The sequence below is a fragment of the Pristiophorus japonicus genome, chromosome 13 (genome assembly GCF_044704955.1).
Source record: "Pristiophorus japonicus isolate sPriJap1 chromosome 13, sPriJap1.hap1, whole genome shotgun sequence".
NCBI classification, from domain to species: Eukaryota; Metazoa; Chordata; class Chondrichthyes; family Pristiophoridae; genus Pristiophorus; species Pristiophorus japonicus.
In genome coordinates this window covers 66,284,433-66,310,830 of record NC_091989.1, presented here as the reverse complement: position 1 = coordinate 66,310,830, position 26,398 = coordinate 66,284,433, and the positions used below count along the sequence as shown (strand labels likewise).

The 26,398-nt window shown below is 43.3% G+C and overlaps 1 protein-coding gene across 1 annotated transcript in view; it reads left to right on the top strand.

Annotated features, from left to right (window-relative positions):
* recql (RecQ helicase-like) overlaps positions 1 to 21,830 on the top strand; it is a 42,707-nt gene extending 20,877 nt beyond the window's left edge. The window contains 10 exon segments of the mRNA XM_070897593.1: positions 1,818 to 1,984; positions 4,753 to 4,834; positions 9,705 to 9,853; positions 12,403 to 12,520; positions 13,562 to 13,700; positions 14,181 to 14,272; positions 15,798 to 16,017; positions 17,248 to 17,368; positions 18,510 to 18,679; positions 19,265 to 21,830. Of these exon segments, the coding sequence (XP_070753694.1) occupies positions 1,818 to 1,984; positions 4,753 to 4,834; positions 9,705 to 9,853; positions 12,403 to 12,520; positions 13,562 to 13,700; positions 14,181 to 14,272; positions 15,798 to 16,017; positions 17,248 to 17,368; positions 18,510 to 18,662 (1,241 nt within the window). The 3' untranslated portion in view covers positions 18,663 to 18,679; positions 19,265 to 21,830.
* Positions 21,831 to 26,398: the final 4,568 nt, after the last annotated feature.

Here is a 26,398-nt window from a genome sequence, read left to right as displayed (position 1 = left end):
ATGTACGAGACGTCCAGTGGTCGTGAAAGACGCTATATAAATGCATGTCTTTTTTTTTTCTTAATTTTTTTTTGCCTCCCAAGAGGTTTCCAGGCTGGAGGCAGGGGTTTAAATTATGATGCTCCAGCCATCACGTTTGGGACAGGCTTGATGACCAGCAGGTCTTATCCTGCCCATCAATTTCTATGTTTTCAGAAGTCCCAATGTGGAAAAGTACCTGCAGCTTTGTACTTCTTATGATAGCTGTATATTAAGAAATGAGACAATACACATTGAATTCAGTTGGCAGTACATTACTTAATATTCCACATCAAGAAAGAACTTGCATTTTACATAGCTTTTTATTACGACCTCAGAACATCACAAAGTACTTCATTACCCATGAATTATTTTTGAAGTGCAGTTGTGTAGATGAATGCAGTAGCCAATCTGAGCACAGTAAGGTACCGCAAACAGCACCAGTTAATCTGTTTTATATGGTGTGTGTGTGTGTGTGTGATGTTGGTTGAGGGAGGAACATTGGCCAGAACACCAGGAGAACTCTTTGCTTTCTGGACAGTTCGTCTCCACGGTTTTAACCTCTGACCCAAAAGACGGAACCTCCAACAATGCAGCACTCCCTCAAGTTGGCGTTTGAATCCAGCCCTATTCATCTCCTACCAACTGAGCCAACCTGACACTTCATCAGTCCACAATATAATTAAAACAGTTTGATCTAATTACAGTTTATTTTTTTAAGTGCAAACGTGATTAAGGGGAATAATTTTAACCTTTGGGCGATGGTGTAAAACGGGCGATATTGGATCGTCGGCTCATTCTACACCTCTCCCGATTTCCCAATTGTTTGAAGTCAGGAGTATTTACTTCAGAGCTGTCAAATTTATATTGCTGCTGATGAATTATCGACTGACACCATGGACACTCGGTAGGCCTATTTTGATGGCTCGGTAGGCCTATTTTGATGGGCCAATAAGGGTGGCACTGGGTTTCCCCAGGCTCACCAAACAAGAATCAGTACAGTAAGTGCCCCTTTTAGGGCATCGCTAATAGAGGGAAAAAAATACATATGATCCAAACAAACTAAGAGAAGCTCAACGTAAGCAACAAAAAAAAAGTCCCAACAAAAGCAAAGGGAATATTCCCAACTAAATAAACATGTTATCAATGACTCTGCAGTACCTATCGGTCACAAAGGGCCTCGAGCGTACTGGCAGACACCGTATGTTCCTCTCTAAGGCCACCCGGCCACGGAGAATACTGCAGAAGAGAGGCAGGCAACCAGAGCGATCAGCCACAGCCGAGGCTTTCCGGGACCTGTAAATCGCCATCTTCACCAGTAGGACTGTTTGACAAGGTGGCAGAAACCTGCTTTCTGGCTGTAATGTTTATATTGAATCCTTGAAGACTAGATTTTAATGCAGAACCAATTAGCTGTCAGAACTCTATTGCTTTACATTGATGTGATTTGGGTAATGTATCTACTCACATCATCACGTAGTGTACTAGCATGTTTTAAGAGGTTGTGGGACCAAGAGGTGCTGTTGTTGGCAACGAATTGTGCTGCCATTTTCCATTAAACTTTCAACTGCGTTTGAAAGCAGTAATTTACAATGCTACAGTTTAAAAAGCATTGTTTTGATGGCAAGTATTTGATTTTTTTTTTAAGTGCTGATTATCCAGACACAATTAAACAAACTAAAACTGTCTTGCTGGGGTAAGTTCTCGGAAGTAACTTTTTGAGGGAAACACTTAAAGTCGAGGAGACACATTTCCTGTAAGTGCTTTTTGAGATTAATATTAAACCTTGTTACCTCCAGACTACAAGAGCCTTGGTATCCTGAAACGTCAGTTCCCAAATACTCCACTGATTGGATTGACAGCAACTGCAACAAGCGACGTCTTGGAGGATGTGAAAAAAATCCTGTGCATTCCCAAATGCCTCACGTTTACGGCTTCCTTCAACAGACCCAATCTGTTCTATGAGGTACCTGAAATGCACTGAAATATTGAACATTAGTTTTTTACATTCTCTGTAATACATGTTGGATTCACTTGAAATTCTACAGTACAAGCCAAATGCACTCAAATTTAACACATGATAGGATTGGAGGATGGTGTGTTTTCTAAATCGCAGCTAGCAGTGAAAGCTTTTTGTGATCCATGTGTCATTTTAATGAGTTTAAAGGAGGGGGGTGGGATTATGATTTTGTTTGGGGTTTCTCCAACTTAATTCGCCACCCTCAACTAGGGGAGAAAACACCATGAAGATTCCCAGCTGTTACTTGACTTAAGTAGATTTAAAAGCCCTGTACTTTACAGATACAACATATAAACCATTTAGAAAAGTGTGACCACAATAAATTGCATCACCAAGGTGCATTTAGAGCCTTACTAAATGCTCCTTGAATCATTGTATATCTGTACACACCAATGTTCCCTGTAAGCGGTGCTTTGTTCTGCGGGGCCTCTTTCTTTCAATGCACAGTCCCTTTAAATTTCTGCGCATGTGCGGTGTTTACAGTGTAAAAGCTTGTGAGCAGCCTGCGTGGGAACTTGCAGATTACTGCACGCAGTTTAGAGGGAACATTGGTGCACACCTCTTTGAAATCTAAGTGCCAGCAATCTCATGCATTCTCTCTCTCTCTTTCCCTCATGTACTGTCCTTACACATTAGATGATACGAACAGAAAGGTCATCTGATCCACTGGATGGCGCAGCTCTCCCGTACTCCAGCAATACTTTCCTCGTATATTTTCTCGCATTCTCAAACATGTGCAGTTTTACTGCCTTCTCTCTGTCTGTCTCTTACCCACACATGTTAAGCATTGCAAATCTTAGGGTAGACCTTTATGTCTGGGATTGAGAGATGGGATCTACTGTTATCACTCAGTCAGGTTTATTTAAAGCATCTCTGGACCTTTAGCGTCTATCTTTCCGAGGTGTGCGTCGCGCTCCACCATGGCGGTTAGTGGGGGGGCACGGGTATCGATATCTGCAGGTGGTGCAGGGCACATTCCAGGAGGGAAGTCCTGTGGCAGTGCTTCTAGGCCCTGTGCTTTATTGTTCGGTGTCCATACTGTTTTGGGTGAGAGTGCTTAGGAGAACTTGCTTTAGGGGAAACCTACTGGCTTAGAATGGGTTACCTCCATCTGTGCTGGGATGGGGTGAATTCACTACGGGCTTCTTTATGCTTGGGGGCCAGGGGAGTGTTGCAGACACCTTGCAGATTGGAACTGGCGCAGAGACTTGCTCAGCCCGTCGAGCCTGCTCCACCATTCAATAAGATGTTGGCTGATCTTCAACCTCAACTCTATAGGCAGTGTTTGTTTTCTTTGGAACAGCGGAGGCTGAGGGGAGAACTTATTGAGGTGTAAAAAATTATGAGGGACCTAGAGAAAGTGGATAGGTAGGACCTGTTTCCCTTAGCAGAGGGGTCAACAATCAGGGGGCATAGATTTAAAGTAATTGGTAAGAAGTTTAGAGGGGATTTGAGGGGAAATTTCTTCACCACCAGAGGGTGGTGGGAGTCTTGAACTCACTGCCTGAAAAGGTGGTAGAGGCAAAAACCCTTACCACATTTAAAAAGTACTTGGAATGGCACTTGGAAGTGCCGTAACCTACAGGGCTACGGACCAAGAGCTGGAAAGTGGGATTAGGCTGGTTAGCTCTTTGTTGGCCGGCACGGACACGATGGGTCGAAATGGCCTCCCTCCGTGCTGTAAATGTCTATGATTCTAACTCCACTTTCCCACCCGATCCCCATAACACTTGATTCCCCGAGAGTTCAAAAACCTAACTATAAGAACATAATTATAACAGCTGAAGCCCAAGTTGCTGGTAAGAGCTAAGGATAAGGTGCCTTAAGGAGAAAACGATGGATGAACATAGCAGGCAACCATGGATATAGTGATGAGGCAGAAATGCTGTCATTTCACTCCAATAGCCAATTTATATTTTTCCTCTTGTTGAGGAAGAAACAAGTGTTGTTAACTACCTGCATAATGTGTCCGTAACAATTTAGTGGTGATGATGTCTTCCTAGTTACAAGTACAGCATAGTCCAACTTGTATTTAAATAGCGCCTTTTACGTAGTAAAATGTCCCAAGGTGCTTCGCAGGAATGTTATCAGACGCAATATGACACCGTGCCACATACGTCGATATTAGGACAGTGAACCAGAAGCTTGGTTGAAGAGGTAGATGTTAAGGAATGTCTGAATTAAGGAGCAGAGATTGAGGGAGGGTATTCACTGGGGGCCTTCGCAGATGAAGGTACAGCCGTCAGTGGTAGCGCGAAGGAAATGGGGGTGCAGTAGAGGCCAGAGTTGGAGGAACGCAGAGTTCTAGGAAGGTTGTAGGGCTGGAGAATGTTGGAAATTGGGAGGGGTGAGGCCATTGAGGGATTTGACCACAAGGACGAGAATTTTAAAATCGAGGCGTTGCTGGACCGGGAACCAGCAAGTACAGGGGTGATGGGAGAACGGGGCTTGGTGGAATACATTCAGCCGGATTTTCGCTGAGCTCAAGTTTACGGACGAAGAGAGGCTGGCCAGGAGATCATTGCAATAGTCAAGTCTGGAAGTAACTGGTGCTTTTGGATCTGTGAGCACAAAACGGTGACCCACTGTGTTATCGAGCAGAGTTTTGCCTGTACGGAATGTGCAAAGTGTTCTTAGCTATCACCTATGAGTGGACCTGCAACCTATCTTTTTCTCGCAACATATACTATTTGTAATTTATTGTAATTTCACAGATCCGACAGAAACCACCAAGTTTTGAAGCCTGCATCGAAGATATGGTCAAAATCATCAACGGACGTTACAAAGGGAAATCAGGTAGCTTGTTTTTCCATTGAACTTCAACCATCAAAACCTACTAGCTTCATGCTCCGACCAAGCGTCCATAGATGGAGATGGAGGTGGAGCAGAAGTGCTGCCATCTCATTGAAAAATCCAGTCTCCGTTACCTTTTAATTCCTCTTGAGTGCCTACTCACCTGTTGATTTAGGATGACTTTTACGCTCGAAGGCCCTTGTCCATTATTTTCCATTCCTAATCCCTTCTCCCACTAACAATTCTGATCATTTTAGTCGCAGAGTTGGCAAACCTGCTGGGGCAGAGTTCTCCATTATCTGTCTCTGCTTTTGGAACCGTGGACCTGTTCAGTCTTGAGTCACTGCTGCACAAATTTCACCTTGAAGTATGAATCTCTATCAGCATTGTGAGACATGGCACTTGTATCCAGAGAGACTCGGAGAGATCACCTTCACAGACAACACCTGAGCTCTTTTTACCCATAATAATTCACATCAGAGACAAAAAAACTGGTCTTGTTTCCCGCCATCTTGTTTCCCGCAGGCTTAACAAGGATCATATAGCCTTGTGAGGCACAAGGGCAAACATCAAAATGCAGGGAAGCTGTGGCAGTATACCTGTAGAGTTGAAACAAAAGGCTGAGGGCGAGGCAGTTTAAAATCCTGCATACACCCTAAAATAGACTCCATACACCCCATGGTGACTTCTTCACTGGAAGCCTATGGGACCTGACCTTTGCAGCAGTGAGATAGCCATCGATACCTTCTATATACTGTGGACCTCTCTGCAGGTCCCTTTATCCTGGACTATGACACCAAAGGAGTTTAAGCCTATCATGGGTGAACTTATGAACTCTCAACCTCTGCATTGTCTTCAGGGTCTCTCAGCGGAGATGACCTTGGATCGCGACTTGGGCTGGCTCGTTGCCCTGTGTGACGGTGGAGGGTTGGCAAGATAGCTCAACAGTTGTAACAAAAGGCTGAAAGCAGAGATGTTTAAGGGGAGATTTAATAGAGGTGATCACAATTATGAGCGATTTTGATGGAGTAAATCATATGAAACTATTTTCACTGACAGAAGGGTTGGTAACTAGAGGACACAGATTTGAGATAGTGGGTAAAAGAACCAGAGGGGAGATGAGAAGTTTTTTTTTGATGCAGTAATTTATGATGATCTGGAATGCACTGGCTGAAAGGATGGTGGATGCAGATTCAAAAGTAACTTTCAAAAGGAAATTGGATATACACTTAAAAAAGAAACATTTGCAGGGCTGTGGGGAAAGAGCGGAGGATGGGACTAATTCGATACTTCTTTCAAAGGGCCAGCACTGGCATCATGGGCCAAATGGCCGCCTCCTGTGCTGTCACAACAGTCTATTTAGATCCAAATGCTCTGCAAAATAGTCCAGAGATTTGGGCACACTTTCGAGTTAAATCATGTTAAGCTTCGTCCAATATAATCTTCCTTTTTGGGGTTCACTAAAAGCCAGCCAGTGGGACCCCTTTGTAGACATCAACATGGGCAAGTCTAGGGGTAGCTTATGGAACGGGGATGGGGAGGTGCAGGGAGTTCGGGAGGCCCGGAGGATTTTTAGACAGGACAGAGAAGGGGGTAAAAAGGTGGGGGGGGTCGTGGTATTGATTAAAGAAACTATTACAGCGGTGAGGAGGGATGATATGTTCGAGGGATCATCAAATGAGGCCATATTGGTCGACCTGAAAAATAAAAAAGGGGCGATCACACTGTTGGGCGTGAATTATAGATCACCAAACAGTGGGAGGGAGATAGAAGAACAAATATGTAGACAAATTGCGGTGAAGTCCAAAAACCATAGGGCAGTAATATAGTAAGGGATTTCAACTATCCTAATATTGATTGGGACAAATATAGTGTGAAGGGTATAGAGGATGCAGAATTCCTAAAATGCATTCAAGAGAACTTTTTTAGTCAGTATGTAACAAGCCCAACACTGGAGGGCGTGGTTCTGGATTTAATTTTGGGGAATGAAGCTGGGCAGGTGGGAGGGGTATCAGTAGGAGAGCACTTGGGTGCCGATGACCATAATTCAGTCAGATTCAAGATTGTTATGGATAAGGACAAGGATAGACCAGGAATAAAAGTCCCAAATTGGGGAAAAGCTAAGTTGAGGAGTGATTTGGCCACAGTGGGCTGGAAACAGCTATTTGTGGGTAAATCAGTGTTGGAACAGTGGGAGGAATTCAAGGAGGAGATCCGTAAGGCTCAGGCCAAACGTGCCCTTAAAGAAAAAGGGTGGGAATAACAATTCTAGAGCCCCCTGGATGTCTAGGGACTTACAGGGGAAGAAAAAGAAAAAAAGGGAAGCTTATGTCATATACCGATGGCTAAATACTGTAGAATTTCTGGAGGAATATAGGAAGTTCGGAGATAAAATTAAAAAGGATATTAGGAATGCTAAGAAAGAGCATGAAAAATTCTTGGCAAGTAAAATCAAGGAAACCCCAAAGATGTTCTATAAATATATTGAGAGCAAGAGGATAACCAAAGAAAGGGTCTGGCCTATTAGAGACCATGAGGATAATCTGTGTGTGGAGGCTGAAGATGTTGGTTCTTAATGAATACTTTGTGTCTGTTTTCACAAAGGAAAGGAGCAATGCAGATACTGCTATCGTGGAGTAGTGTGAAATTCTGGATGAAATAAACATAGTGAGAGAAGGTATTCAAGGGCATAGTGAATTTGAAAATAGATAAGTCCCCAGGATCTGATGAAATGCATCCCAGGCTGTTGAGCGAAGCTAAAAAGGAAATAGCAGAGGCCTTGACCAAGATTCTCCAGTCCTCTTTGGATTCAGGCATGGTACTGGAGGACTGCTAATGTTTAAAAAGGGAGAAAGGGATAGGCCGAGTAATTACAGGCCTGTCAGCCTAACCTCAGTTAATTACTGGAAAATGATTGGAAAAAATCCTGAAGGACAGGATAAAGCTACATTTAGAAAGGCAAGGATTAATCAGGGATAGTCAGCACGAATTTGTTAAGGGAAGATCGTGTTTGACTAACCTAATTGAATTTTTCGATAAGGTAACCAGAAGGGTCAATGAGGGTAATGTGTATGATGTAGTGTATATGGACTTTAGCAGAGCTTTTGATAAGGTCCCACATGGCAGACTGGTCACGAAGGTAAAAGCCCATGTGATTCAGGGCAAAGTGGCAAGTTGGATTCAAAATTGGCTTGGAGGTAGGAAACAAAGGGTAATGGTTGATGGATGTTTTTGTGACTGGAAGGATGTTTCCAGTGGGGTTCCGCATGGCTCCGTACTGTGTCCCTTGCTTTTTGTGGTATACATCAATAATCTAGATTTGCATATAGGGAGTATGATTAAAAAGTTTGCAGATGACACTAAAATTGGCTGTGTGGTTGATACTGAAGAGGAAAGTCATGGACTGCAGTAGAATATCAATCTACTGGTCGGGTGGGCAGAACAGTGGCAAATGGAATTTAATTCGGAGAAGTGTGAGGTAATGCACTTTGGGAGGGCTACTAAGGAAAGGGTATACACATTAAATGGTAGGCCACTTAGAAGTGCAGATGAACAGAGACCTTGGAGTGCTTGTCCACAGATCCCTGAAAGTAGCAGGCTAGGTGGTTAAGAAGGCATACGGAATGCTTGCCTTTATTGGCCGAGGCATAGAATACAAGAGCAGGGAGGTTATGCTTAAATTGTATAATACATTGGTTAGGCCACAGCTGGAATACTGCATGCAGTTCTGGTCGCTGTGTTATAAGAAGGATGTGATTGTACTGGAGAGGGTGCAGAGGAGATTTACGAAGATGCTGCCTGGAATGGAGAATCTTAGCTGTGAGGACAGATTGGATAGGCTGGGTTTGTTCTCCTTGGAACAGGAGGCTGAAAGGAGACCTCATTGAGGTGTATAAAATTGAGGGGCCTGGATATAGTGGAGAGCAAGGGCCTATTTTCCTTGGTGGAAGGGTCAATTACGAGGGGGCATAGGTTTAAGGTGGTCGGTGGAAGGTTTAGAGGGGATTTGGGGGGAAACTTCTTCACGCAGAGGGTTGTGGAGGTCTGGAACTCACTGCTTGGAAGGGTGGTAGAGGCAGAAACCCTCACCACATTTAAAAGGTGCTTGGTGGGCACTTGAGGTGCCGTAACCTGCAGGGTTACAGACCTAAAGCTGGTAATTGGGATTAGACTGGATAACTTCTTATTGGCTGGTGCAGATATGATGATAAGTACTTCAGGGAATCTAATATGGGCAGAGTGATGATCTGGACTAGTTTCGATTGGATGGATCAGAGAGTAATTTTCCCAGATTTATTTCCCCAATTAGCTTGGATTTTTATCTTTTTTTTTTGCCTCTTCCAGGAGGTCGGGTGGAGTGTAAAATGTTGCAATATATGGAGTTATCGCAGTTGTGGGGGCGGACTGGTTGGGCCGGGTGCTCTTCACCTGTCCGCTATTGTTCATTGTTCATAGGTTTATATGTAACTGACCGAGGGCTCTTTGTTGGCTGGCGTGGACATGATGGGCTGAAATGGCCTCCTTTTGCACTGTATAGTTCTGTGCTTCTATTCCAAACGTTTGCCTCTTCCATCTCTCATGATCCCGCTTCCTACAGTTAGGATGGTGATTTCAGGTTTCCTCCTTCCTCATTTAACCCAGACCCTTTTAACCCTCTTGCTGTCGCTGATCTTGATTAGACACTCTTCAGAAGCGTGCTATAGTTATTTTCTGGCAATCTGCCTTTGGAGTGATATTACAGATTATAATTGATAATCATCTCATCAGTTGTCTATTATTCCTTGTGTTGCTCTATTTAATATTGTGCGCCAAAGTGCATTTCATGCATGTAATGCATTTTGAATTGTTTTGATTTTGCTAACTTTGCCTCTAGGAATCGTCTATTGTTTTTCCCAGAAAGACACCGAGCAGGTTGCTATGAGCCTGCAACAACTCGGCATTGCAGCTGGGTGTTACCATGCTAATATGGAGGCTGCTGTGAAGAGTAAAGTTCATAAGGACTGGGCTTGCAACAAAATAAAGGTCAGGTAAAATGAGAATGATGACTAAAAGCTTTTCCTCTTCTTTGGGGTCATGTATTTTAACACGACTCTTTGATCAAACCAACGAAAGACTCGCATTAACCTAGCATCTTTCACGACCACTGACGTCCCAAAGCACTTTACAGCCAATGAAGCACTTTTGAAGTGTAGTCACTGTTGTAATGTAGGAAACCCGGCAGCCAATTTGTATAGAGCAAGCTCCCACAAACAGCAATGTGATGATGACCTGTTTTTTTTTTTAGTAATGTTGGCTGAGGGATTAATATTGGCCAGGAAACTGGGGATAACTCCCATCTTTTACATCCACTTGAGAGGGCAGACGGAGCCTCGGTTTAACATCTTATCCGAAAGATGGCACCTCTGACAGTGCAGCACTCCCTCAGTACCACACTCAAAGTATCAGTCTGAATTTTGTGCTCGAGTCTCTGGAGCGGGACTTGAACTCTCAACCTTCTGACTCAGATTCAAGAGTGCTACCCACTGAGCCACGGCTGAGATAATCGGCCTGTGTGCAAGCTGACTTCTTGCACTTCTTTCTGCAGACCTTTCCCACGCCTTTGCTGGTGTTGCTATAAAGCACTGTCGACTTGACTGCTTAGTATTTACTCGCCCTCCTTCCATTGCTGGGAAAGCACAGCTCCTGGCCATCGGTTAAAGTGGGGAGCTATTGCAGGCTAAGCCCGAGTACTGCTCTGCAGAAAGATGTTAACATGCACAAGTCTACACTGGATCGTCTCTACAAGTCGCCATGTTTAAAAACAAAACACTGTAGTAAGAGGTGTCATTAGAACATAAGAAATATGAGTGGGAGCAGGCCATTTCTTCATAAGACCTTTCTTCATAAGACAACCCCTTCATCTCAGGAATCAACCTAGTGAACCTTCTCTGAGCTGCCTCCAATGCAAGTATATCCTTCCTCAAATAAGGAGACCAAAACTGTATGCAGTACTCCAGGTGTGGCCTCACTGTATGCAGTACTCCAGGTGTGGCAACGCCTTGTACAGTTGTAGCAAGACTTCTCTACTTTTATACTCCATCCCCCTTGCAATTAGAGAGAGGGATGTTTGTGTCTGTTTTCCTATAAATGACATATTGGTAAACATCATGGGGTCATTTCCACCTTCAATGCTTGGATAGTAAACTGGTTGAGCGGATTGATCGCCTGCTCGACTTTTATTTCAGCGAGATGTAAATAGGGTGGGTTTTACAATGGGCGGGCAATCTGCTCCACTAGATTACCATCCAGGCGGTGAAGGTGAAAAGAGCCCCTTATATATCCACGTTAAGTTGATCTACATCCGGTGTGGAATGGCTGGACTGACATATGAGGAGAGACTGGATCGACTGGACCTTTATTCACTGGAGCTTTGAAGGATGAGAGAGGATCTCATAGAAACATATAAAATTCTGGCGGGACTGGACAGGTTAGATGCAGGAAGAATGTTCCCCATGTTTGGGAAGTCCAGAACCAGGGGATACAGTCTAAGGATAAGGGCTAAGCCATTTAGGACTTAGATGAGGAGAAACTTCTTCACTCAGAGTTGTTAACTTATGGCATTCCCTACCGCAGAGAGTTGTTGATGCCAGTTTGTTGGATATATTCAAGAGGGAGTTAGATGTAGCCCTTACGGCTAAAGGGATCAAGGGTTATGGAGAGGAAGCAGGAAAGGGGTACTAAGGTGAATGATCAGCCATGATCTTATTGAATGGTGGTGCAGGCTCGAAGGGCCGAATGGCCTGCTCCTGCATCTATTTTCTATGTTTCTATTTAAAGGTGGAAGTGACCTGCAATTATTTCTTTGTATATTCATTTAATGTCCCCCTTACATACAAAAATCACCAGACAGGAAAAGACCTACTGGTCCGTCTAACCTGTGCCACATGATTGCGATGCCTTGTGCACCACGATATAGACACTCCCTAGCCCACCCGGAACCAGGCAATCTCCCGGGAGAGGCAAAAAACCAGATAAGACCCAGACCGATAAGGGGAAAAAAATCTGGAAAATTCCTCTCCGACCCCTTTAGGTGACTTTAGGCCATCCCACAGACCATGATTTATATTAGAGTTCCTTTTCTCCTTCCTCCCAATGGCTTTGCCTTTTTGAAGGCAATAATAAATACAAAAATCCACACAGCTGTACTCCAAAGCAAGCATCATTAACCTGCAGAAAATCCCTTCTATAACTGTAATAGCAACCTAAAGATATACATTATAATCCTATTCTAACAGCAAAGTTTAGTTCCATGTGCTATCTACGATGTGACCTCGGGGGAGGGGTGTGGGGGAAAGAGGAGGGGAACAGGATGATTATGGACTGATGTGTTGCTGCCTTTCATATTGGTGTAAAATGGCGTCCATGTTTTTTTTCAGTGACTGCCCCACAATCCACTGTATAAAACAACAAAATTTCTTCAAATGCTTCTCCTATAAAATGATCTTTATGAAAAACAATTCTCTTGATTTAAACAGGAGGATGATGCACCTTTTAATAGGCTGGTTCTGATTGTCAAGTGTTTCCTTTCTTAGGTTGTCGTGGCAACAGTGGCATTTGGCATGGGCATCGACAAAGCTGATGTACGATTTGTACTCCATCAGTCTCTCAGCAAATCCATGGAGAATTACTACCAGGAGAGTGGGCGGGCAGGTGACGTATCCAACAAGAACTGATTTTCGAACATGGGAATATGACAAACGCAGTAGTTACAAAAAATAGCACTTAACATCCTTTTTATCCATTTTGTTCAATTTGGAATATTTTTCATAGAATCATAAAAGTTGCAACACAGATAGAGGCTATTTTCAGCTCTATTTCTCTCTTTCTCCTGCCCATGCACCATATCCTTCCTTTTCAAATAGTCATCCAGTTCCCCTTTGAATGATGTACTTTCTTCCTCAATAACTACTTGCGGTAAATCATTTCATGTTCTAATAATCTTCGAACTTCCTTATTCATGTTCTGTTGATAATCCTAAATCTGTGCCCCCTTGTTGCCATATTTTTGTTTCTATAATGCTGATTATAATGTATTAATTGCGCTGACTATTTCAGGCCGTTCAGTAAGTACTTATTGATTTCAGGTAAGGTCGGGTCTTCAATCAGCTGTTCGTACCTGGTTAAAGTGCAGTTACCTCAGTGATGACATTTTGGGTGCAACTTAAACTAATTAGGAGAGCAGTTGCTAAATAAGATTTCCTTTTTAAAAAAAAATATGTTGGTTACTTGGCTTGTTGGTTTTACTGTGTACTGTGTGTAGCTTGCAAATCATGTTAACGCCAGCACACCCACTATACGAGGTGGGGGCTGTACATGTGGGAGCATTCCCCCAGCCCTCTTTGTTCCTTCCTCTCGTGCAGTCAGTGGCCTAGTGCTGTGGTATCCCGTTCCTCTGCTGCTGATGGGCATTTTTGCGTAAGATCTTAGATAATGAATGTTGATATCAACATTGAATGTTAGCAAGCTACGCAACGATGTGTGGCAACATACATGCACGCATTCACACACAGGCTGTTGTTTTCTGTCCTCCTCCTTCTGGCCATGGTTAGTAAGGTAAATCCCAATGACAATGTTCTCTGGCTGAGATTAAACCAAGCACCACATCGTGCATTGAATCATCCTAATGTGATGGAACCATCTTTCAAACAAAAGGAACTATTATAAGCCTACCTCCTTGTGTTATATTTTGTAGGTCGCGATGACCTTAAAGCCGATTGCATTCTGTACTATGGGTTTATGGATATCTTCAGACAAAGTACAATGGTGGTCATGGAGAATGTAGGACAACAGAAACTTTATGAGATGGTGGCGTACTGTCACGATTCAAGAAGGTACATTTTAAACTAGTTTTTGTTTATGAAAAGCTTTTAGGATGGCCCACTAGGCTCATTGCTCAAACACAGTGTATACAGTAACACCATACACTCACACACTGCCCTAACACAGTTGTTATAGTAACCCCGAACACTCACACACTGCCCCAACACAGTGTATATAATAACACAGTATACTCGCACACTGCCCTGACAGTGTATACAGTAACACAGTACACTCACACACTGCCCTATCAGTGTATATAGTAACACCGTACACTCACACTACACTAACCGAATGTATATAGTAACACAGTATACTCACACTGCCCTAATAGTGTATATAGTAACACTGTACACTCGTACACTGCCTTAACCATGTATACAGTAACACAGTGCACTCACACTGCACTAACCCAGTGTATAATGCTGTACATTCACACTGATGCTGCTGAAATCATATGTTTAATGCCGTGTGTCAATGTACTATATTTCCAGATGTAGGCGTGTGCAGATAGCGCAACACTTTGATGAAGTCTGGGATTCAACAAAATGCAACAAGATGTGTGACAACTGCAACAGTGAAGCATGTAAGTATTTCGAGTTTTCAGGTTCTGATTTATTCTGCTGATTGTGACTTTAATTTTATATTTCCTTAAAGATCTTTTTCCTGTAGAATCAATTAAATACTCTTTAAACTTCTTGAAGGGAGAGATTGGTTTTCTATATATTAAGGCCGTGCCTTCAGCTGCCGAGGCCCTAAGCTCTGGAATTCCTTCCCTCTCTGCCTCTCTACCTCTCATCTGCCCTACTATCTTATTGTGTGGCTCGGTGTCAAATTTTGTTTGATAACGCTCCTATGAAGCGCCTTGGGACATTTTACTACATTAAAGATGCTATATAAATACAAATGGTGATTGACAGTACAGGTCATGTATTGAATTGGATGTAAAAACAGAAAATGCTGGAACTCTCAGCAGGTCAAGCAGCAATCTGTGGAGAGAAAGCGAGTTAAAGTTTCAGGTCTGTGACCAACATTCTGACCAAGGGTAACAGACCTGATACGTTAACTCTGTTTCTCTCCACAGATGCTGCCTGACCTGCTGAGATTTCCAGCATTTTCTATTTTTATACTATATAAATACATATTCTAGGAGTTGCTTGAATGGAAAGTATTGGTTCTACAGGTGCAGCGTCCAGAATCCGGAGTTCGAGAATCCGGAATGTTCCAGACTCCGGACCGATTGGTGTGGGGTCGTCCGGAATCCGTAAAATGTTCTGGAATCCGGACCCGATGACCCTGCCGATCTCGGGGCCCTGTCGCTGCCTGATCTCGGGCCTCACTGCTGCTCACCTCACCCCACCGCTGCTGCCCTGAGATCTCGTTGGCGGGGCCGGTCTGTCCAACCACATCCTCGGTGGGGCCTGCCCGCCTGACCACCTCCTCGACGGGCCCCGGCCGGCTGGCCCGAACACTACCTCGGCGGGGCCCACCCGACGACAACCTCCTCAGCAGGGCCCCGCCCGATGACAACCTCCTCAGCAGGGCCCCGCCCGACGACAACCTCCTCAGCAGGGCCCCGCCCGATGACAACATCCTCAGCAGGGCCCCGCCCGATGACAACCTCCTCAGCAGGGCCCCGCCCGATGACAACCTCCTCAGCAGGGCCCCGCCCGATGACAACCTCCTCAGCAGGGCCCCGCCCGATGACAACCTCCTCAGCAGGGCCCCGCTCAACGACGACGCTCCTCGGCGGGCCCCGGACGGCCTGAACAGCTCCTCAGCAGGTACCCCCCCCCCCCCCCACTGACGTTCGAAAATCCGGAAATACCCGAACCTGGGGCTCGGGTGTTTCCAGATTCGTGATGTCAGAAAGACGTTCCAAAGACCAGAAAAACGCGAAATCCGGAACAGCCTCAGTCCCGAGGGTTCAGAATTCGGGACGCTTCACCTGTACTTGGAATCAAACTGCACTGAATGTAGTCAGGAAGCCCAGTACTATAATTTAATATTTTACAAATCTTCAAATAAATAAATCGAGTGTCGCAGCAGTCAAACTAAAAAGTAAAAGAAATTCTTTGTGATGCTGATATGCTTATTTTTTTGTCTTCTAGCGAATGAAAAGGTTGATGTAACCAGTTACTGTACTGATCTGATCAAAATATTAAAACAAGCTGAGCAGCTCGGTGAAAAGCTCACTCCGCTGAAGTTAATTGAAGCCTGGAATGGGAAGGGTGTCGCTAAACTAAGGGTGGCCTCTGTACACCCTCCAAATCTTTCCAGAACTGAAATGGAAGAAGTGATTGTCCATCTTCTTCTCGAACAATACTTGAAGTAAGTACAAGGATCCATCATTATGTTTTAAAAGAGGATAGAACCATGGAATGGGTGCATTGAAGAATAATTTTGAAGCAAAGCTTGAAAATTGGGACTTTTATCACTAGAACAGAGAAGTTTAAGGGAAGATTGAAGCAAGGTCCTGAAAATTATGAACAGTTTTGAGAAATGATATGTTGGCCTTTAATACAAAACGATTGGAGTATGAGTAAAGAAGTCATATAGTATGAGTAAAGCAGTTATATAGGGCTTTGGTGAGACCACACCTGGAGTACTTGGTCTCCTTACCTAAGGAAAGATCTACAAAGGTTCACCAGACTGATTCCTGGGATGCGGGAATTGTCCTAAGGGGAGAGATTGAGGAAACTAGGTCTATATTCCCTAGAATTTAGAAGAATGAGAGGTGATCTCGTTGAAACATAAACAATTCTGAGAGGGCTTAACTGGGTAGATGTTGGAAGGATATTTCCCCTGGCTGGGGAGTCTAGAACCAGGACCCACAGTCTCAGAATAAGGGGTCGGCCATTTAGGACTGAGATGAGGAGAAATTTCTTCACTCAGAGGGTGGTGAATCTCTGGAATTCTCTACCCCAGAGGGCTGTGGAGGCTCAGTCGTTGCGTATATTCAAGACAGAGATCGATAGATTTTTGGATGTTAAGGGAATCAAGGGATATGGGGAAAATGCGGGAAGAATGAGTTGAGGTTGATGATCAGCCATGATCTCATTGAATGGTAGAGCAGGTTCAAAGTGCCAAATGGCCTACTCTCGCTCCTAATTCTTATGTTCTTATGAGATGGTGAAAGATTATTTCCACTAGATGGCAAATCATTAACAAAGGGTTTGGGATTATTTGTAGAAAAACAAAGGGGGCAGTTAAAATACTTTTTCCACACAGAGCGTTTTTAATATGTAGAATGCTTTATCACAAGTGGCTATTGAGGCAGAGGCTGTAACATAATTTAAAAGGGAATCGGATAAATATTTGAAAATGAAGAATAAAGCAGGATTCACAACATAGGTGGGAAAATGAGATTAGACAGTAGTCAGCTCCATTTGAAGATCTAGCACCGGCCAGCACAATGGGCCAAAGGGCCTCTTCCTATGCTGCAATTTCTGTGAGCCTTTATTGGAGTATTTTTCAATGTGCCCATTAAGATGGAACTGAAATTATTTTGCAATTCAATGCTTTTGTTCATTCTAATTGAGTCACCTGTTTGGTTTACAGAGAAGATTTCAGCTTTACTGCATTCGCCACGATTTCCTACCTGAAGGTGGCAGCCAAGTCTAATCTGCTGAGCAATGAGAAGCATGTCATTTCCATGCGTATGAGGTCGAGAAGTAACAAGGTAATTGTTATACTCATAATAAATGGTCAGACCAAGTACTGTGTGTAATGAGCAAGTGTGACCTTAGCTCCTTTATTGTAGTTCGAGTTCAGGTACCTCGTGGGTGGCCTGCTTTTATACTGTACTCCCAAGGGATGCTGGGATCCCTTGGGACTCCAATAGGCAGGCCCTCTGGTGGACAGGTGTGATGCAGGTTACAAGGTTACAAGGGGTTAAATACATAACCGTAATTATGTAAGAATTAGTGTAAAACTGTATAGCCCGAGTATGGAAGAAATAGAAAGAGTAATTGCAAAGATGGAGAAAGGGAAGATTTTCATTCATTCAATTTTAAAAATAAAATTGTTCCCTTGATGTGGGTGACACTGGTGAGGCTGGCATTTTTTGCCCATCCCTTGTTGCCCTGAGAAAGTTGTGGTGAGCCTTGCTCTTGAACTGCTGCAGTCTCTGTGGTAATGGTGTCCCCAAAATAGTATTAGATAGGATATTCCAGGATTCGAACCCAGTGACAATGAAGATCTGGCAATATATGCCTACTTCAGGATGGTATGTGACATGGAGATGATGCTCCCATGATATTCCTGCTCGTTCCCTTCTCTGTGGTAGAGGTCGTAGGGGAGGGAACTGCTCTGGAATTAACCTTGATGACTTGCTACAGTACCTCCTGCAGATCGTACATACTGCAGCCACATGGTGCCAATGGGGCAAGAGTGGATGTTGAGTTCAGTGGCATAGGGCATTGATCAAATGGACTATTTTGTCCGAGATGGTGTTGACTTTCTTGAGTGTTGTTGCGGCTGCACCCATCCAGGCGAATAGTGGGTATTCCATCTCACGTCTGACACCTGCATATACGCCATTTTTAGCTTGGGTGAAAGGCTTGTGTGCAAGACCTAATATCCACTGCACATTGAGAATTTTAGAGACTTCCCCTTGGATAGTTCAATTATCCAAATATCAGTTTTGCTATTTAATTGCATTGATCTGTCATTGTTGCCCATTTGTTACTTATTTGTGGGGGGTGGGGGGAGGGCGTGGAATTGGGTTTATGTCAATAGAAGCAAGTAAAATGAGTGCTAGTTTGTTTAATATTTGTTCTAAGAGAAAGTCTGACTGTCCTAGATTTATGTTCAATCTGTAGGTGAATTCTGCTGCTAAGGAAGTACCAGAAAAAGTAAAAAATGCTCGGCCGAAAGAGACCGGGAGCAAGCGTAAACAGAGTTCCGCCGCAGATAAAGTAGCTGGCAACAAGAAAAGCAAGCTGCCCGAAGATACGCCACTGATCCTGGACTGATTCACCCCACCAGAACAGTAAGATATAGTTGAATTTTTTTTTTGAACACATCTCATCACCCATCAAATGGTTAAAACGGCCTATGCCGCAATAAATATTTTTAAAAGTTTGCAGTCAAGGTCACAAGGGAAACATAGGATTTAGTATCAATGAGGGATTGTTACTGCTTTCAGTATCGCACCGAAAGCCCATTCTCAGAAGTGAACTGAAAGCTGTGATGCTCTGCCTCGGTATAATCTGCTGGTTATGATCTTGTGACTGTTTCATTAAAGATTTAAAAGAATGGAATTGCAATGTAAATAATTCACTCAAATATGCACACACTCACTCTACAGGTTACCCCCTAATGTACTTCCAGTAAGACATGTCTGGGAAATGTAATAATAAAGTAACGTTAAGGGTGATTCCTCAATCCCACACTTCCAGCAAGGAACAGCGGCTGCGTGTGTCAGAAACATGAGAGGTTTATCATCCTGTCTCCCATTGGGGGCAGTTCTCCACTGGAGCACAAAATCGATCAATTTAACCCCATCAAAAAAACTATTGCCGGAATTTGTACGAAATGCTCACTAACAAGTGACTTCTTTTGACTTTATCCTCAGGAAGCGCGTGTTCCATAAATGAAGTGGATCAGTACCGTTTCAGGTGTGGAACAGAGTGTGGGGGGAAAGGGAGGTGCTGAAGACCAGAAAGCTTTCTGCAAACGCAAGCTTGCCAAGAACTCCTCAGCTGAGAAAAACAATGTTGAGAAGAGCCTAAAATGCTGCATAAGTATGATTAGCAATCACAAATGTAACGACAGTGCACCAGAACTTGTGTAAAATCAAAGAGCTCCACAAAACTGTTGAAGGAAGGAAATGTGTCACGAGTTTCCTGTGATAGTCTGCAACTTTAGGTGTTGACCACAGAGGCAGTCTAGATATGGGGTATTTTTTTTAAATGCCATGTATTCTTGTAATAAATGAGTCCACTGATAGGAGGGTGAAGACTGATTGGACTGCTTTAGTAGAAAGCTTACACCTAATGACTTGAATGTAATCAAGTATAGTAGGGGACCAATACAAAAGACTATTCCTTTTAGTCGGACAGCTAGGAACTTAAACAAGTCAGTATGAGGAAACAAATGCATAAAATTTCAAACAAAATGGAAGACAGCTGCTATCTACAATGGAAAAGGTGTCTTACCAAAAAACAGTTTAGCTTGGTGCTTACTAAATGGACACAGATGCGATTTTCGCTGTTCACTGCACTGCTATTTCACCTCAGCGAAAATAAAGATTTCACTTGAATGATAAATCTGCTATCACCTCTCTCGTGACTGCGTGACAATAGTTGGTAACTGGTGGAAGTGCAGCTTCTTGCAGTGTTGAAACCAGCCAAAATCTAAGTGTTGTTTTTTTGTAGGTGTGTTTTGTAAATAAATTCCACAAAAAATTGCATCCTTTTTGGTGCATTACTGATTTCATTTTGCTTAAGCCAAACCTGTCCCAATTTTATGTCCACAGTGCTTGTGAATTGTGGGTCTTTCCCATTTTTGAAGGGTATTGCCAGTCATGCAATAGCCTCCGACTAAGCACCATGAAAGAAAATTGGCATTTCTGTAGCGTCTTTTACGACATCAGGATGTCGCAAAGCGCTTCACGGCCAATTAAATACTGAAGTGTAGTCGCTGTTGTAATGTAGGGAAACGCGGCAACCAATTTGCACACAGCAAGGTCCCACAGACAGCGAGGACCAGGTAATTTTTAGTGATGTTGACTGAAGGATAAATATTGACCAGGACACCGGGGCGAACTCCCCATCTCTTCCAATAGAGCCATGGGATCTTTTACATCCACCTGATAGGACAGACGGATTGTCAGGCTGGATTATAGACTTAATGTCAGGCTGGATGATAGACTTGAATCCATGATCATCTGCCTCAGAGGCAAGAGTGCTACCACTGACATGATGCAAGTGCTTATCCCCCAAATCATGGCATAAAATGGGATGGGTGTAGGATGTTAGAGCTTAAAGTGCTGCACCATGGAGGGGTGGGCCACCTATTTGCCCATAAGAACACAGCCTGCCCAATCTCTGCAATATTGAGCAGCTAAGTAGAACCTTAGTGCTGATTGATGGGGAGCAAGAAAAAAAGCATTCACTTTGGCTTATGTTCATGCACCAGTCTCAGTTGCAGAGGCCTGAGAGCATGATGGCATCAGACACCTCCTTCTCTACCTCCGTCCCACACTTTGAAGCTAGGGATGGTGTCACTCAAGGAAGCAAAGAAAGTAACTTTTTTTTAAAAAGTGGTGCAGTTGGGGATAGCTGCAGATTGGATTGCTTGGATGAATTATACATTAGTGTGCAGCCATCCAGCAGTAAATCTGATCACTCATGGTTGCCGTGTTACAACACTTGTGGAACTGAATCACTCCACCACGTGATCATTTTTGAGTAATTGGTTTGATTGAGGTAAAATTACATCAACATCAATCATAATAGTCCTTTGATTTCTTAGATTAGAAAAATTGAAAAAATACTGTTGAAAATGATCTGCTTATCTTAATTAATTCCCAAGGCTGACCAGAATGCAACGACGAGTTAATTAAAAAAAGGTAAACTGGCAGTCTGAGTTGCGAATACTGAAAATACAGATCATCAGTCTGTCTGTACTGAGGACCGGTTATGGCATTTTTTTTGGGGGGGCGGGGGGGGCTCACCTCAGAAATGGTTCTGCTGAAGAGTACACGCCCACAATGTCAGCAGCCTTGACTGATTTACTGTTTACTGCCAACATTTTTTCATTTTAATCATAAGTTGCGTCCCACTTCACTTGTACTATACAGTAAGGTGATTGACCATGAGTAACAATAGATAGAAAACCTGGGGTCCAGCTGCAGTCCTGTAATGCTAACACATCAGAAAAAACCCAGCCCTCCTCTTGCCAGAAGTTATGGAATCTGTGGCATGAATAATACTTAGTCCAATCGTGACATTGAGATATTTGTTTGTCCAATATTGTCAATTGTGGAAAAGCAGTCATTCAATTAACCTTTATTCAAGTGTACTACTATTCATTTTCTGTTGTACTATTTCTTGCATGCTTTTAGTAATTGCATTCCATTTGATTGTGCTGTGTTTTTGTCTATTGAAATAAAATTTCAACAGTTATGCACCACACCATGCATAAGGTTGATGTGCGTCATTTGGGCTGGAAACCTGTAACTGAACAGTCGAGAAATGTGTAAAAGTATTTGTTACTGATTTTCAACCCAATGATTACTGCTGTTTAAAGCAACAGAAGAGTAACGATGGTATCTGCTTGTGATTTGGAGCAGACATTTGTATACAAAGGGACAAAAATGAGAAAACAATGAGGCTTAATAATATCAGCTCTATCAATCCAGAACACAGGCATAATCCTTAATATCCAGATCAGAAGGGGTTACACTATTGTAGTTAAGATATTGGCTTACACCTATCTGTCTGAGGCTGAACCAGATTGCTCGCAACCTAGATGTCATATTTGACCTTGAAATAGGCTTCCGGCCACATATCCGCAGCATAACTAAAACCACCTATTTCCACCTCCAAAACTCAGCAGCCCGTGTCCTAACTCGTACCAAGTCCTGCTCACCCATCACCCCTGTGTTCGCCTACCGACATTGGCTCCCAGTTAAGCAACGCCTCAATTTCAAAATTCTCATCCTTGTTTACAAATCCCTCCATATCTCTGTAATCTCCTTCAACTTTAGATCATCTGCCATTTCTTGTGGTTCGGTGTCCCATTTATTTGTTTTGTCTTATAACAATCCTGTGAAGCTTTACTACGTTAAAGGCAGCATATAAATACAAGTTGTAACCTGAGAGAATATCTGAGGCAAGACCCAAACTTGTAGCTCTTGCCTTGCTGTGTCCTCCAAATACTGTATGCAGCTTTTAAGCTTGGCTGCCACCTCCTGCCAAGCTTGTGGTTAGTGCCCTGGAGCCCCAAACAGGGCAAATACTCCTTGTACCCACCTCAAGCAGCATGTCTACTTTGCTAGCCATCAGATGCCACTATCATGTGCCTACAAACTTTAGTATTTTGGCATTGGGTTTTACTTCTCTTGCTTGTGATCTGTACCACTTGCTCTCACCCCATACAGCTGACATATTGCTATTTTCAGCTTTCTAAAGGCCCTGAAGAATCTTAGCCCCTTTTTCATTTTCTGTTTGTTGAAGCAACAACTTGCATTTTTACTGTAATAAAAGACTCACATGATTCTAAGTACTTCATTGGGTGTAAAGCGTTTTGAGATGTCTGGTGGTCGTGAAAGGCGCTATATAAATCCAAGTCTTTTTATGGGACTTCAGAGGATTAAAGAAAAAATTGAATGCCAAGCTGCATGAGGTTTTAGGAGTGTCTTAAAGGAGAATTGGAAGTGGAGGGGTAAAAGTGCAGCTGGGAAGACCAATTTGCAGTGCCCATTTTGATGTTTTGCTTGCACTAATTTTGGGCCTCTGGATTCTGTCAAAGTAACAGGTATCTGACATTCAATCTACAGTAAAGCCACCATTTCCTCCAATTAAATACTGGGAAAACTGAAGCCATAATCTCCAGTCTTTACCACTGACTCCATCTCCTTCCCAAGCCCCCGTCTCAGGCTGAACCAGATGGTTTTGCAACCTCAACTGAACTTCCAACCCGATATCCTCTCCTCCATAAATCAGGACGTTTATTTCTCAGCACACCAACTGGCAGTTAGTAATTCTAGTGCAAACAATCCCACTCATTTTCTCTTCAGAAGTAGTTTAGAAACATCTAACCGTATAATCACAATTAAAGAATACATTTGAGACTGTGCATGCTACTAGAAACAAATATTGTAGCAATCAAATATTCCTACCACAAGCTGGCAATTTAGATAAGAATAATTCATTATAGCTACCACAAAAACAGCTGAACATAATTGTTCTAAACTGTGTATGTACTGATCTAACACTTCCAGCATATCAGTGAAAGGCTGGTGGAAGCAGATAGTAACTTTTTCAAAATGGAATTGGATAAATACTTAAAGTAAATATTTGCAGGGCTATGGGGAAAGAGCAGGGGAGTGGGAGTTAATGGACAGATCTTTCAAAGAGCCGGCAGTATGATGGGCCAAATGGCTGCCTTCTGTTGTGTCTGATTCTATGATCAGTGTATAGTAAACTATTACCATATCCAGCAGACAACTTATGTAGTATTCACCAGATCATCTCTACTGCCATCCATTGTTAGCTTGTAGAAAAACACTTCAAATTCATGGCCACATGAATGAATTTGTAAGTGTACAACCACTGCTTGAAAAGGAGGTGGGGTAGCATTGCTGGTTAAGGAGGAAATTAAGGCAATAGTTCGGAAGGACATTAGCTTGGATGATGTGGAATCTATATGGGTAGAGCTGCAGAATACCAAAGGGCAAAAAACGTTAGTGGGAGTTGTGTACAGACCTCCAAACAGTAGTATTGATGTTGGGGAGGGCATCAAACATGAAATTAGGGGTGCGTGCAATAAAGGTGCAGCAGTTATAATGGGTGACTTTAATATGCACATAGATTGGGTTAACCAAACTGGAAGCAATACGGTGGGGGAGGATTTCCTGGAGTGCATAAGGGATGGTTTTTTTAGACCAATATGTCGTGGAACCAACTAGGGGGGAGGCCATCTTAGACTGGGTGTTGTGTAATGAGAGAGGATTAATTAGCAATCTCGTTGTGCGAGACCCCTTCGGGAAGAGTAACCATAATATGGTGGAATTCTGCATTAGGATGGAGAATGAAACAGTTAATTCAGAGACCATGGTCCAGAACTTAAAGAAGGGTAACTTTGAAGGTATGAGGCGTGAATTGGCTAGGATAGATTGGCAAATGATACTGAAGGGGTTGACTGTGGATGGGCAATGGCAGACATTTAGAGACCGCATGGATGAACTACAACAATTGTACATTCCTGTCTGGCGTAAAAATAAAGGGAAGGTGGCTCAACCGTGGCTATCAAGGGAAATCAGGGATAGTATTAAAGCCAAGGAAGTGGCATACAAATTGGCCAGAAATAGCAGCGAACCCAGGGACTGGGAGAAATTTAGAACTCAGCAGAGGAGGACAAAGGGTTTGATTAGGGCAGGGAAAATGGAGTACGAGAAGAAGCTTGCAGGGAACATTAAGACGGATTGCAAAAGTTTCTATAGATATGTAAAGAGAAAAAGGTTAGTAAAGACAAACGTAGGTCCCCTGCAGTCAGAATCAGGGGAAGTCATAACGGGGAACAAAGAAATGGCAGACCAATTGAACAAGTACTTTGGTTCGGTATTCACTGAGGAGGACAAACAACCTTCCGGATATAAAAGGGGTCGGAGGGTCTAGTAAGGAGGAGGAACTGAGGGAAATCCTTATTAGTCGGGAAATTGTGTTGGGGAAATTGATGGGATTGAAGGCCGATAAATCCCCAGGGCCTGATGGACTGCATCCCAGAGTACTTAAGGAGTTGGCCTTGGAAATAGTGGATGCATTGACAGTCATTTTCCAACATTCCATTGACTCTGGATCAGTTCCTATGGAGTGGAGGGTAGCCAATGTAACCCCACTTTTTAAAAAAGGAGGGAGAGAGATAACAGGGAATTATAGACCGGTCAGCCTGACATCGGTAGTGGGTAAAATGATGGAATCAATTATTAAGGATGTCATAGTAATGCATTTGGAAAGAGGTGAATTGATAGGTCCAAGTCAGCATGGATTTGTGAAAGGGAAATCATGCTTGGGAAATCATGCTTGACAAATCTTCTGGAAACATCCTCAAAAAATTCCAGTAGAGTGGACAAGGGAGAACCAGTTGATGTGGTATATTTGGACTTTCAGAAGGCTTTCGACAAGGTCCCACACAAAAGTTAAAGCACATGGGATTGGGGGTAGTGTGCTGACATGGATTGAGAACTGGTTGTCAGACAGGAAGCAAAGAGTAGGAGTAAATGGGGACTTTTCAGAATGGCAGGCAGTGACTAGTGGGGTACCACAAGGTTCTGTGCTGGGGCCCCAGCTGGTTACACTGTATATTAATGATTTAGACGAGGGGATTAAATGTAGTATCTCCAAATTTGCAGATGACACTAAGTTGGGTGACAGTGTGAGCTGCGAGGAGGATGCTATGAAGCTGCAGAGCGACTTGGATAGGTTAGGTGAGTGGGCAAATGCATGGCAGATGAAGTATAATGTGGATAAATGTGAGGTTATCCACTTTGGTGGTAAAAACAGAGAGACAGACTATTATCTGAATGGTGACAGATTAGGAAAAGGGGAGGTGCAATGAGACCTGGGTGTCATGGTACATCAGTCATTGAAGGTTGGCATGCAGGTACAGCAGGCGGTTAAGAAAGCAAATGGCATGTTGGCCTTCATAGCGAGGGGATTTGAGTACAGGGGCAGGGAGGTGTTGCTACAGTTGTACAGGGCCTTGGTGAGGCCACATCTGGAGTATTGTGTACAGTTTTGGTCTCCTAACCTGAGGAAGGACATTCTTGCTATTGAGGGAGTGCAGCGAAGGTTCACCAGACTGATTCCCGGGATGGTGGGACTGACCTATCAAGAAAGACTGGATCAACTGGGCTTGTATTCACTGGAGTTCAGAAGAATGAGAGGGGACCTCATAGAAACGTTTAAAATTCTGACGGGGTTAGACAGGTTAGATGCAAGAAGAATGTTCCCAATGTTGCGGAAGTCCAGAACCAGGGGAC